Source organism: Prionailurus viverrinus, chromosome D2 (genome assembly GCF_022837055.1).
Source record: "Prionailurus viverrinus isolate Anna chromosome D2, UM_Priviv_1.0, whole genome shotgun sequence".
Taxonomy (NCBI): domain Eukaryota; kingdom Metazoa; phylum Chordata; class Mammalia; order Carnivora; family Felidae; genus Prionailurus; species Prionailurus viverrinus.
In genome coordinates this window covers 48,216,523-48,231,059 of record NC_062571.1, presented here as the reverse complement: position 1 = coordinate 48,231,059, position 14,537 = coordinate 48,216,523, and the positions used below count along the sequence as shown (strand labels likewise).

The following is a 14,537-nucleotide window of genomic DNA, read 5'->3' as shown; positions in this document are numbered from 1 at the left end:
GGGGCTCGAACTCACGAACCCTGAAATCATGACCCGAGCCGAAGTCGGAAGCTCAACCAACTGAGCCACCCAGGCACCCCTCTAATCTCATTTTTCTTAAGTGAATAATAAATTAGTGTGTATTCTGTTTGTTCATAGCTACTGATGTGGAGAAGCTAATGGTAAGAGGAAGGGTAATGCTGGTTAAGAAATTTACTGGAAGTAGTTCATAAAGGAGAAAGGTTATTCATAAGTAAATTACTTGACTGTGTCATGAGGTTTTGTTTATGCTTTTTCCATAGGATGCTATTTTGAAATATAATGTGGCATATTCTAAGAAATGGGACTTCACAGCTTTGGTTGATTTCTGGGATAAGGTAAAAGTATGCTTATTTCTTTAACTATGAAAATGATGTAAGTCTGTAAAAATTTTGAGAAAAATACCCATAAATCTTTCACACTAACATAATTACTATCCTTTATTTTTGTGAAAAATATTTCCTGTTATATGTATATTTTAGCTGCTAATTTTGAATTTTTCTTTTTTCTCTCATGAAGAGAATACTGTTATTGTTATACAATCATCATTATTAATGGCTACTTGATACGTCATGATTAGAAACATCAAGGTTGCATTCAGTTTTACTCTGTTCTCAATTACAGTGTAGTAACATCTTTACGTGTGTATGTGTGTGTGTGTGTGTACACACATATACACAGACACACATACATATATATATATATATGTTTTTCCAGATTTGATATTGTTTGTTTAAGTGATTCCCAGTAAGTAGATGGCTAGGTCAAAGGACACAAAAAAACTTTTTATGGCTCTGGGTTTATGTTGTAAAATTATTTTCCACAGGAAATTGTAGTAATTTTGTATACCATCTTCAATGGGTAAGAATACCACTTTCATAGTAGTGTTGGAAGAATAGGTGTCATCCACTGCTATTTGAAAATATAAGAGTATACTTTTTTTTTTTAACATTTTGTTTTGAAATGATAGATTCATGTGAAATTGCAAAGAAATGTGCAGGGAGGTCCTGTGCACACTTCATCCCACCTTCCCTGATGTCAATTGCTTAAATAAATACAATATATTACCAAACCCAGGAAGTTGACATAAAGGATTATTTAGATTTTATCAGTTATACCTGTACTCATTTGTGAGTGTAGTTATATAACCGTAGCTTTGTGTAACCACACCACAGCCAAGGTACAGAGCTATTCCATCACCACAGTGCTCACTGGTGCTGCCTGTTATTGCCACACAAATTCCCACCTAACTTCCAGCAACCACTGTCTGTTCTCCATCTTTATAATTTTGTTATTTCAGAAAGGTTACAGTGTGTAACCTTTTCAAATTGCCTTTTCTCACTCAATATAATTCCTTTGAATCCACCAATAGTTTGTTCCTTTTTATTGCTAAATAACATTCCATGATATGGATGTATCACACTTTAACTATAGATGATTTCAGGACATTTGGGTTGTTTCCAATTTTTTGCTGTTTCAACTAAAACTACTTAGAACTTTCACGTGCAGGTTTTTGTAAGAACATAGTGCACGAACATTTCTCTGGGATAAATGCCCAAGAGTGTGATTTTGAATTGTTTGATAAATGTATTTTTAGTTTTAGAAGAAACTGCTAATTACTTTTGCTAGGTAAGTAAGCCCCCCAAAGAAAGATAACTTGTATATAGAGTCCATTTTCTTATGTTTGTACAATTTGATTCTTTTGCTCACATTATTTTTAGTTATCCATATTACTTATGCTCCATTTACTAATAATTAGTACTGATTTTGGAGCGGGAACATTTTGAATGAAATATTTTCAATTTTACACAATTCTGTCTTACCTAATAGAGAATAAATATTGAACTTTGAACTTGTCCTATGTATTTTATATTGAGACCTTTCCCTCTTTGGCCTTTTTTTCAGATAAATGACTCTGAGGCAAATAACATAATTATCGTTATTCCTATCATAAACGAGTGGTTGCGATTTAGAGATGGGCTTTCTTGGCCAAAGTGACATAGTTTGTTCATGACAGGATACTGTAACTAGAGCAGTGTTCTTTCCACTATTGTCTGCAATCAGAATATGATATCCCTCGGCACACATCCTTCCCTCCTAATTGCTGCCTCATTTTCTCTGTAATAAAAGACTGATATGCCACTTACCTCTGTTGAAATTCTGTCTCCCCAGACTCACATTTTCCTTTCTGATCCCTCCAAAATGAGATGTCACCTTTCTTTGAATTTCCATGTGGATTTTTAAATTTATCTTGTGGCACTCTCTCTTTGCCTTGCTTTATTCTTGATGAGATGTTGACATCCTCTACGACATTAAAAGTTTTGTGGAACAGAGACTGTGTCATTTCTTAGTTTTGTGTTTCCTGTAGCACATACATAATGCCTTACATATAGTGAGTGCTCCTTAAGTATTATAGACTGGATTTCAACAGATCAAGTAGTCATACTGGTTTTCAGGGATACCAAAGTCAGGAGACTATTAAAAAGTAATGGTTCAAGTTAATAAAAATTGTTGTTTTTCTGATTCCTGCTCCTATATCCTGTAATGCATACAACATACCTAAATATAACAGACTCTTTTCTGAGCATTTTTAGCCAGTGATGTTCCAATGTTCTTATCAGTTCATTTCTTGTGATGTTATTATATGGAAGATCTGTCTGTCCTTTTGGACTGTTGCTGGTAATTTAAAAGAAAGTGGTTAATTACATTGTCAGTAATTACACATTAAGACTATTGTCAATCTGTAGTCACTACTTCCTGTTAATTTGGAAGAGCCTAAAAATATAATGCAATTGACAGTGGTATAAATAATACCACCATCCTTTTTTTTCCAGAAATATTTTTATTATCTCATAAAGAATGACACAGCATGATATACAGCAGTGGCTCTCAGATTTATTATGTATCTGAATCCTGGAGGGCTTGTTAGAATGCAGATTGTAGCCCACCATCCTCTCTGAGAATCTGATTAACTAGGTCTGGAGTAGGACCTGAGACATTTTGCATTTCTAACAGGTTCATAGGTGATATTGTTGCTGCTGGTTTGGGAACCTTACTTTGAGAACCACTGGTGCAGAAAAGATCATAGAATTGGAAATGAGAATCATAGGGGGGCACCTAGGTGGCTCAGTCAGTTCAGGTTCTGACCTTGGCTTGGCTCGGGTCATGATCTCCCAGTTCGTGAGTTCAAGCCCCACATTGGGCACATCTGCTCAGCCTGCTTCAGATCTCCTGTCCTTCTCTCTCTGTCCCTCCCCCACTTGTGCTTTCTCAAAAATAAATATTTTTAAAAATGGCTCTTAAAAAAAAAAGAGAATCATGGGTTCTTAGTCTCAACTCTGTATAAACTTGGGCAGGCCACGTGACTTCAGCCTTAGTGTCCTTATTTGTTAACAAAATAACCACTTACTCTACCTTAATGTCATGTTTTAAGGATCTAGCTGACTAATGTATCTGAAATCACTTAAAATTCTGGAGCAATAATCAAATATGTTATTACTTTTTTACCTGTGAAAAGTTTGTTTTACTGCTTTTAAAAAAAGGGTTTTTTTTTTTTTATCATTAACACTATCTGAATTGTAGAAATAAACAAAACAATAAAAATTGTCCATGATTTTGCTTCCCAGAAACAATCACTCTTAACATTTAAAAAAAAAAATGTAATTTTATCCACCTGTGCATATTAAATGTGGATTTTTTTTTAAGTTTGTTTATTTGAATAGAGAAAAAGCATGAGTGGGGAAGGGGTAGAGAGGGAGAGAGAGAGAAAATCTCAAGTAGATGCGGGTCACAGACTCAAAAACCAAACCTGTGAGGTCATGACCTGAGCTGAAGTTGGATGCTTAACTGAGCCACCCAGGCGCCCCTAAATATGGATTTTTAAAAATATTATTTTACAGTGTACATCCTGGTGCCTGAATCTTTTGTATCAGTGATTATTTCCTCAGGATATAGAAATATAATCATTGGATCAAAAGGTATGTTGGTTTTTTAGGCCTTCAATACATACTAACGATTCACCTTTCTAGAAGGTTGTGTTGGTTTTCAGTTCTCCTCTCAATGTGTGAGTCCTGTAGCGCAGTGCCCCCCTCTATATATTTAGACTTCCAAAGTGTGATAACACATAAAGCACCCTGTATAGTATCTTCTGCAGAGTCTTACTATGTTTGCTAAATTTGTTGCCTAAGAAAGTGTTCCTATAAGATAATTCAAGCCTCTTAGAAGAGTAACTCTTGGTTAGGATAAAGTAATTTTCTAGCAACTATAGTGGTATTATGGGAATGAGAACTCTGTAGTTGAAATGACATTACTTCTCAGACTCTAAGCAGGTAATTTTACTAATAAAACATGAGGTTTATAATACATATTATAAATTTGAAATTACTTGTAAAGTTTGAGATCATTTTTTTCCTGGGTATATCCTCTAAATATTACATTTTTTCATAGACTGGAAGAAATGTGTTCAGCTACTTTTGAGGAACGGAGGAAAAAAGGAAACAGTATTTATTGAAGACATATTACCAAAAGGAATATATTATTGAATTTAATCCTCAAACATTTTTGTAAAATATAGATAGTACATTCAATTTAGAGAGGAAAGTAGATTTAGAGAGCTTAAGTAATTTGGTCAACATTATACAAATATTGAATGAATTCACCAATGAAGTATTGAGGAATCTAGATTAAAAAAAAATTTTTTTTTAACGTTTATTCACTTTTTGAGAGACAGAGACAGAGTGTGAGTGGGGCAGGGGTAGAGAGAGAGAGGGAGACACAGAATCCAAAGCAGGCTTCAGGCTCTGAGCTTGTCAGCACAGAGCCTGATGCGGGGCTCAAACTCATGAACTGTCAGATCGTGACCTGAGCCGAAGTCGGACGCTTAACCGAGCCACCCAGGTGCCCCTAGATTTTTTTTTTTAATGTTTAAAAACTTATTGAGACAGAGAGACAGTTTGAGTGGGGGAAGGGCAGAGATTGAGGGAGATACTGAATCTGAAGCAGGGTTCTAGGCTCTGAGCTGACAGCACAGAACTCAACACGGGGCTCGAACTCACAAACCATGAAATCATGACCTGAGCTGAAGTTGATCGCTTAACCGACTGAGCCACCCAGGTGCCCCTTGGGGAATCTAGATTTGAGCTCAGTTCAGTTCCAGCCAAAATAGCTGACCGGTAACCATTCATTGAATATATGAAGGACTCTTAGACTTTAAGGCCTGTGTTTTTTGTATTGTGATGGTGTTTGTCCCTTAAAGAACGCTGAACACTCTTATATAGAAGGCACTGTATTATTAAAGATGGGGAATTGATTGACAGTCTTAATCATCAGAAAGCATGTCCGTAGATGACTATAATAGAGTGTAGTGGGTCATGGAAGGGGAAGAGAGTTTTATTTGGGTCACGGGACAGATATTATAGAGGACATGGTATTTGAGTGGTAGAGTGTAAAATGTATAGAGGAGAGATAGTTAAAGGAAATATATTACACAAATAGTCTGTGAAATCCCTTGACTTCTTTCACTTAGCACAATGTTTACAAGTTTACCTATGTTGTAACATGTATCAAATACTTGATACCTTTTTATTGCTGAATAATATTCCATTGCGTGAGTATACCGCATGTTGTTTATCCATTGATAAGTTGATAGATGTTTGGGTTGTTTTGACTTTTTGGCTATTATCATTAGTGTTGCTGTGAACATTTATGTGTAGGTTTTTGTGTGGGCATATTTCTTCACTTCTCTTGAATGTATACCTAGAAATTGTTGGATTGTGTGGTAACTTGTTTCATATTTTAAAGAGCTGTCAGACTGTTGATCAAAGTGGCTACATTGTTACATAATCATGCCAACAATGCACAAGGATTTCTTGCTTGTTAATGTGTGTCCTTTTGATTTTAGCCATTCTGGTTGGTGTGAAGAAGTATCTCACACCAGAAATGGTTTGCATTTCTCTAATGACTGATGTTAAACATCTTTTCATGTGCTTATTGGCCATTTGTATAGCTTCTTTTGAGAAATATCCATTCAAATCTTTTGTGCTTTTGAAAAAATTGGGTTATTTGTTGTTGCTTTTAAGTTTATTTATTTATTTTGAGAGAGAGAGAACACAAGTGGGGAAGGGCAGAGAGAGAGGGAGACAAAGAATCCCAAGCAGGCTCCACATCACCAATGCAGAGCCCTTTATGGGGCTCGAACTCAAACCCTCACAAACGGTTAGATCATGACTTGAGCCGAAGTGGAATGCTTAACCAACTGAGCCATCCAGGCACCCTAATTATTTGTTTTTTATTTTATTTTTATTTTATTTTATTTTATTTTATTTTGTTTTATATTTTATGTTATGTTATTTATGTTTATTCTTGAGAGAGAGAGACAGAGAGAGAGAGACAGAGAGAGAGAGAGAGAGACAGTGTGAGCTGGGGAGGGGCAGAGAGGGAGACACAGAGTCTGAAGCAGGCTCCTGACCCGTAGTTGGATGCCCAACTGACTGAGCCACCCAGGCACCCTGTTTTTTTATTAGTGAGTTGTAAGGTCCTTTAAGTTTTAAGTTCCGTATCAGAATATGATTTGCAGATATTTTCTATTTTATAGGTTGTCTTTTCATTTTCTTGTATCCTTTGAAGCATAAATTTTTTAAAAATTTGACAGTCTGACTTTTTTTGTCTCTGTTTTTGTTGTCATATCTAAAAAGCTAATCCAAAGTCACAAAGATTTACTCCTTTGTTTTCTTCCATGATTTTTTTTTTAAATGTTTATTCATTTAAAAAAAAATTTTTTTTTTCAACGTTTATTTATTTTTGGGACAGAGAGAGACAGAGCATGAACGGGCGAGGGGCAGAGAGAGAGGGAGACACAGAATAGGAAACAGGCTCCAGGCTCTGAGCCATCAGCCCAGAGCCCGACACGGGGCTCGAACTCACGGACCGCGAGATCGTGACCTGGCTGAAGTCGGATGCTTAACCGACTGCGCCACCCAGGCGCCCCAAATGTTTATTCATTTTTGAGAGCAAGACAGAGCGTGAGTGGGAGAAGGGCAGAGAGAGATGGAGACACAGTATCTGAAGCAACCTCCAGGCTCTGAGCAGCACAGAGCCTGACACGGGGCTTGAACCCATGAACTCTGAGATCATAACCTGAGCCAAAGTCAGGTGCTTCACCAAGTGAGCCACCCGTGTGCCCCTACATCCCCAAATGTTATGGTTTCAGCTCTTACGCTTAGGTCCAAGACCCATTTTGAGTTAATATGTATATGGTATGAATTAGGGGCCCACTTTTATTGTTTTGCAGATGGGTACCCATTTTGTGTTATTTTTCATATATTGTAGAGATCTAATTTCGTTATTTTGTATGTGGATATCTGGTTGTCCCAGAACCATTTGTTGAAAAGACTATTCTTATCCCTATTGATTTTTCTTGGCATTCTTTCAAAAACCAATTGACCATAAACATTTATGTGGGCTCTCAGTTCTGTTCTGTTGATCTATATGTCTGTCTTTATGCCCCTATCACACAGTTTTGATTACTAAACTTTGAAGTAAGTTTTAAACTGGGAAGTGTGAGTCTTCCAACTTTGTTCCTTTTCTAGTTTGTTTTGGCCATTTTGGATCTTTTGCATTTCCACGTGAATTTTAGGGTCAGCTTGTTAATTTCTGCAAGGAGTTAGCTGTGAAGGCCAATTTTTATGATATTAATAGGATCCAAACCAATTTTGCATTTTGAGGTAGGACCAGTAATACAGGGAGGGTTACCTTATCAAGTTTTTGACCTGTGTGATACTAAATAGCAGGCATATGGGGCGCCTGGGTGGCTCAGTCAGTTAAGCGCCAGGCATAAAGTAAGTAACAGAAGACTTATGCTGGTATCAGAATATCCTTGAATCTATGTATCTCTTACTCTTACAGAGATCTCATTTTTGATGCAAAGCTGACCAAACTGATATCATCTTTATCACTTCAATTGTCATATATACATGATTTATTTGTATTTTGTAATTTTCTGGGTTTAAATTGGATACAGTTGTTAATTTTGGTAAAAAGTAATGTTAAATCTGTCATTTTATGACGGCAGTAAAACATGCCATTGATTAAAATACCTGTCACCTTGCTATGAGGTAAAGTAGTCATTTTTTTTTTTATCTCTCTTCTTAATCAAAGTACTCAGACAGGACCTTGTTTCCCCTTTATCAGGTGACCTTGCCCAGAAGCATTCCTGTAAGGGTAATATATAGCAAGTTTTGGTGTGTTTAGTGTAGACCATAAATATGAGGTGATTACCAAGGTGCTGATGATAGTTTTACAGTTCTTTAGAGAGAGGAGGTATTGCATTTTTGACCTTCTGCTTTTTTTTACTTCGTAAATGTGCAGATGGTTGGAGGAGTCCCTATAACTTTACCAAATATTCATTTATTTTTTTTCAAGTCTTTGTATATATATTTAACATTTTGTAGTTATATTTAGATATAAGAATATATTTAAGATATTTTAGGATATATTATAAAATTATGTTACAGAGTTTTTTATCATCTTTAGTCTTTAAAAAACTTTTTTTAATTTTTATTTTTGAGAGAGAGGGAGAGAGAGACACAGAGTGTGAACAGGGAAGGGACAGGGGCGCGTGGGTGGCGCAGTCGGTTAAGCGTCCGACTTCAGCCAGGTCACGATCTCGCGGCCCGTGAGTTCGAGCCCCGTGTCAGGCTCTGGGCTGATGGCTCAGAGCCTGGAGCCTGTTTCCGATTCTGTGTCTCCCTCTCTCTCTGCCCCTCCCCCGTTCATGCTCTGTCTCTCTCTGTCCCAAAAATAAATAAATGTTGAAAAAAAAATTAAAAAAAAAAAACAGGGAAGGGACAGAGAGAGAGACACAGAATCCGAACCAGGCTTCAAGTTCTGAGCTCAGCACAGAGCCCGACGCGGGGCTCAAACCCACAAACCATGAGATCGTGACCTGAGCAAAAGAAAGTCAGACGCTCAACTGATCTTTAGTCTTTTTTTTTTTTTTTAATGTTTATTTACTTTGGGGGGGAGCAGAAAGAGAGGAAAGAGAGAATCCCAAGCAGGCTCCACACTTTTGGTGCAGAGCCTGATGTGGGGCTCATCCCATGAACCTCAAACTCATGACCTGAGCCAAAACCAAGAATCAGACATTCCATTGATTGAGCCACCCAGGTGCCCGTCATCTTTCGTCTTTTTTTTTTTTAAGTTTAGTTTTGAGAAGAGAGACAGTGTGAGTGGGGGAGGGGTGAAGGGAGAGAAGGAGACACAGAATCCCAAGCAGGCTCTGCACTGTCAGCACAGAGCCCAGTGCGGGTCTTGAATTCATGAACCGTGAGATTGTGACCTGAGCTGAAACCAAGAGTCGGATGCTTAACCGACTGAGCCACCCAGGTGCTGCTCCTCATCTTTAGTCTTAATTGTTGTATAATACTCCATTAAATTGATAGATCATTTGCTCAGCCATTCCAGTGTTAGGGATTTAAGGACATCTGTTTGTGTAAAGCATATCTCGAGATTCAAGGGTGTTCTTCCTTGTTGTGATTATTATTCTCTTGTCATCAGTGTACTTAATGGAAGACCTTGGATGTTTAATACAGTTGTGTGTTTTTCTGTCCATCAGATCTCCAAAGATATTAATAACCTAGATCTTTACCATGTCACAGCCCACAGAGATAACATTGCCCAGGCCCGCAGTGGTTAGTGAGAAGAAATGTTAGACATATGTGCTAATGGGATTGGAGGAGGAAAATGAGGTCTTCAATGCAAGGGAAACAATTGTTGGCTAGGTTTTAAATTATAAATGAATTATATTTGCTTGGTATTATCTGTGTCCACATTTTAGAGTAGGAGTGCTTCTTAAATGTTGTTTATTAGCAGTCTTTTGGAAATTGTTTACTTAAATGTCACATTGAACTCTGAGTGCCTTTGTAAGGAAAAAAATAAAGTTGAAATTTAACATCATACTAATTTTAATATTTTAACTGCAAAAGTTAAGTTTATTTTGGAGCTGTTAATAAAACCTTGCTTTGGCTAATTCTGTGCATATTTGATTTTGCAACTAAACCTTTATAAAAAGAGGTGTTAATATCCACAGTCATTTAGTGTCATTCCATGGTACAGTTTTACCTAATATTTACACTAGTATTTAATGCAAGAAGTAAAAGACCTAGAATCCTGCTAATCCTTCTATGTGAGCATCCTTATTTGGGATGAGAGTGAGTTTTTACTTCTGTCAGAATCTAGCAAAGATCACAGAGATCTATGTGTTATTTTGTAATTTACAGTTAGATATTTAGATGCTAGTGAGTTGAAATGGCCATTAGTTAGTGGTTTTTTTTTTTGCATCTTGAGTGCTAATATTGGTCTTCCTCATTGCCAGCTGTTGAAAGTGCTAGGAACAAATAATCTGTGTTTTATGGTCCTCCTGTGTGGTGTTCCACGAAATTAAATCCAAGCATTTCTATAATTTATATTCTAAATAAATTGTCATTGCTAGCATTTTTTTCACAGGAAAGTTTAACAAAATGTCCTATATATTAGAAAAAGTTCCCCATTAATGCATTTTAGAGATGTCTTAAATAGTTCCATATTATAACATCTGTGACACTATTTCTTTTCATTCTCAGTGAGTTAACTTGTGTAATTTACATGACACATTAAAGCTCCAGTAATTCCAGAGGGTTATGTGTGAGGGGGTATGTTTAAGAGAGACTACTTCTGTTTCTGTGATCCTGGCTTCTGTGTTTGGACTTGGGTGGTAGTTAAAAAATGGATGTTTGCTTTATGAATATTCATTAGACCATATATATGTATGTATATATATGTGTGTATATATATTCTATGTATTTCTTGAAAATACACTTCACAATAAATGTAAATGTTAATTTATTCAATATAAAGAACTTTAAATTTTAAAACTGACGTAAGCAGAAAACTTTTTCAGCAAATGGATTAGTTGTTGAAAGGAAACCTAAAGGTTTTAGTGATTATTTTATTTTCATATCCATGTTCCATTTTATGTCTGGATAGAAAATATAGGAATGAATAGGCCTCTTATTTCCTCACTTCTGTTGGTTTATCCATAAAGGCTGCCATAAATAACAAAATGAGGGCATTATGATTATGATTATGATTATTACATCTGTGACTGCTAAAGTAGAGAGTGAGAGGTAGGAGTATAGGAATGAGTAGACATTTACAAATAAAAGATGGAAAAACTTACACTTTAAATTTTTTTTTTTTCAACGTTTATTTATTTTTGGGACAGAGAGAGACAGAGCATGAACGGGGGAGGGGCAGAGAGAGAGGGAGACACAGAATCGGAAACAGGCTCCAGGCTCTGAGCCATCAGCCCAGAGCCTGGCGCGGGGCTCGAACTCACGGACCGCGAGATCATGACCTGGCTGAAGTCGGACGCTTAACCGACTGCGCCACCCAGGCGCCCCGGAAAAACTTACACTTTAAAGTAGAAAGGTTTTGTTGCTGTGATTAGGCTAGTAATATATTCCTCTTTGAAAACCAGTTTTGTTTTGTTTTAAAGTTTTTTAAAACGTATTTATTTATTTAAAAATTTTTTTTAACGTTTATTTATTTTTGAAAGAGAGAGACAGAGTACAGGCTGGGGAGGGGCAGAGAGAGAGGGAGACATAGAATCTGAAGCAGGTTCCAGGCTCTGAGCCGTCAGCACAGAGCTCTACGCGGGGCTCAAACTCACGAACTGTGAGATCATGACCTGAGCCAAAGTCAGACACTTAACCAACTGAGCCACCCAGGCGCCCCTTAACTTATTTATTTAGAGAGGGTGTATACACACATGAGGGGTGGGGAGGAGCAGAGAAAGAAGGAGAGAGAGAATCCCAAGCAGTCTCCACACTGACAACATGGACCCCAGTGTGGGGCTTGAACTCACAAACCATGAGATCATGACCTGAGCCAAAATCAAGAATCAGACACTTAACCAACTGAGCCACCCAGGTGCCCTGTAATTTAAAATTTTAAAGACAAGTACATTAGAATTCATTATTTCCAAGATTGAGGGATATACTGTTATATCTGTGTTTAAAATATTTTGAACGTGTGTGAACAATACGTTAAAAATTATAATTATTGATAGTTTAAGAAATTATAGAAACTCAAAAAACAAAGATGAGCTTGTATTAAACTAGATTATAGGAGCATCTGGGTGGCTTAGTCAGTTGAACATTGACTCTTGATTTCCACTCTGGTCATGATCCCAGGGTGGTGGGATCAAGCCCTATGTCAGGCTCTGTGCTAAGCATGGAGCCTGCCTGGGATTCTATCTCTCTTCTCTCCCTCTCTCTCTTTCTCTCCCTGTCTCTCTGTCTCTCTCTCTCTGCCCCTCTTCCTGGGTTGCACGCATGCGCGTGCTCTCTCTCTCTCAAATTAAAAAAAAAAAAAATTAGGGGTGCCTGGCTGGCTCAGTTGGTTGAATGTGTTGATTTTGACTCAGGTCATGATCTCATGGTTTGTGGGTTCAAGCCTTGCACTGGGGTCTGCACTGAGAGTGCAAGCCTGCTTGGGATTCTCTGTCTCCCTCTTTCTCTGCCCCTCCCCTGCTCGTGTTCTCCTTTCTGTCTCAAAAATATAAATAAATAAACATTAAAAAAAATAGGATTACAGAAAAAGTTTATCTTACATATATGATGTCATGACTGGAAGAAATTGTTAAGTTTTGATTCATAGATTTTTTATGTGATAGAAAGTTAAGATATGTTGAAGTTTTTAGGCAAAAATCATAGCATAAGTCACTTGTCATTGCATAGCATAAAACACAATAGTAGCATGTTTACGTATCATTTGAGCATCAGTACATTTGTATATAAATGGTATATTGTGGGCTTCCTGGCTTTCTGGGGCATGACATACTGTTAAGGACAGCTTATTTAATAATTATGTTGGATATGCTTAGTATTTTTTCTCTGTTAAAAATTTTAGAACAAAAATATTAGAGGATTTTTTTCTTTTTTCTCTCTTGACAGTGCTCCCTACCCCCCCCCCCCCAGCTCTATAAACATTTCATGGAATGTTAGTGTTTTCTAGAATAGTTTGGGAAATAGTGACGTAAGGCAGCAGGTTGTCGTAATCACCATTTCAGATCAGAGCAAATTTCTTTAACCTATAACCAATAAAGATTGTGGCAACGATAGCCTTTTTTTTTTTTTTTTTTTTTGGTAATGCAGAAGTAATTCATGAATGTATATAAACACATTCCTCATTGGTTTCCAATTAAGTGCAGTTCTTCATAGCTAATCTGTTTTCTGGATCTTTCTTCAAAGCTTAAAAGATTAAAATTTTTTTTTCAACATTTTTTATTTATTTTTGGGACAGAGAGAGACAGAGCATGAACGGGGGAGGGGCAGAGAGAGAGGGAGACACAGAATCGGAAACAGGCTCCAGGCTCTGAGCCATCAGCCCAGAGCCCGACGCGGGGCTTGAACTCACGGACCGCGAGATCGTAACCTGGCTGAAGTCGGAGGCTTAACCGACTGTGCCACCCAGGCGCCCCAAAGCTTAAAAGATTTAAAGTGTCCTTGTTATATTTGTCATAAAAAGCCTGTAGCAAATTCCTAATCAAATGAAAGCAGCCTTGAATGTTTCATAAGACTACAGCTAATGTCTTTATCTCTCTAACTTTCAAACCTCTGATTTGGAGTTCAGTGGAAATGTAGCCTTTTTGGGCTTCTTCCCCTGGTGACTGACAGTCTCTAGAATCAATACGGTCTGCATTGCTTTACAGCTTGACTTAATTTAATTCATGAGAACTGGAAGAGCCAAAAGAGAGCTAATCGTAGTCACTGAAATATTAAATTTTAGACTCATGTGAAATATGTAGACTTCCCCCCCTGGTGTGGTTAAGGTATGCTTTTGGATTGGAGCATACATTGAGGGTATAAAATTCATGATTTATTTTAAATAGTGCATATTCCATAGGACTAATTGTTCCAGTTGGAATGAGGCACCTTGCTTTATAAACTTTTTGAGTTATTATGAATAATCAGTCTTAGTTGAACCTTCCATGCACTGGGTCATTGATGAAATTAGTGTTGTTATTTTGTGTTTGTGAAACACTGTATTGTATTCGTGTGTGTAGAGGACAAGGAGGATGAAAATTATAGATACCTAAAAGTAAAAATCCATTCAGTAGAATTTTTCCTGTATTCTAATAATGAAATAAAGCTAGTACATTAATGTCCTGTAACTCCAGCCTTAATCATTTGGTTCAAATAACTATGGAAACCATTACTTTTCAATGTTGCTGTGGCATTGATTTTATTACCTGGTAGAGGGGTGATAATAATTCCGTGTTTTAATCTGTTTCATGATTTATATTTCTCTCAACTAGCTTGAAGTGTGTTTTGTTTTGTTTTGTTTTGTTTTTATTCAATTGGCTGTAATGCCTTGATTTATAATTCCTACTAAATTAATTTACATTTACTCTTCTTATTCTCCTACTCATTAAAAATAAATTCTTTATTTCTTTTAAAAAAAAAATTTTTTTTTTTTACATT

At 36.8% G+C, this 14,537-nt stretch overlaps 1 protein-coding gene across 7 annotated transcripts in view; it reads left to right on the top strand.

Moving 5' to 3' along the window:
• Nucleotides 1–14,537, top strand: part of PARG (poly(ADP-ribose) glycohydrolase) — a 137,803-nt gene that overhangs the window by 21,878 nt on the left and 101,388 nt on the right. For all 7 annotated transcript variants that reach the window (XM_047825476.1, XM_047825480.1, XM_047825477.1 and 4 more), the window contains one exon: nt 282–356. In XM_047825476.1, the coding sequence (XP_047681432.1) occupies nt 282–356 (75 nt within the window). The remainder of the gene's footprint in view (nt 1–281; nt 357–14,537) is intronic.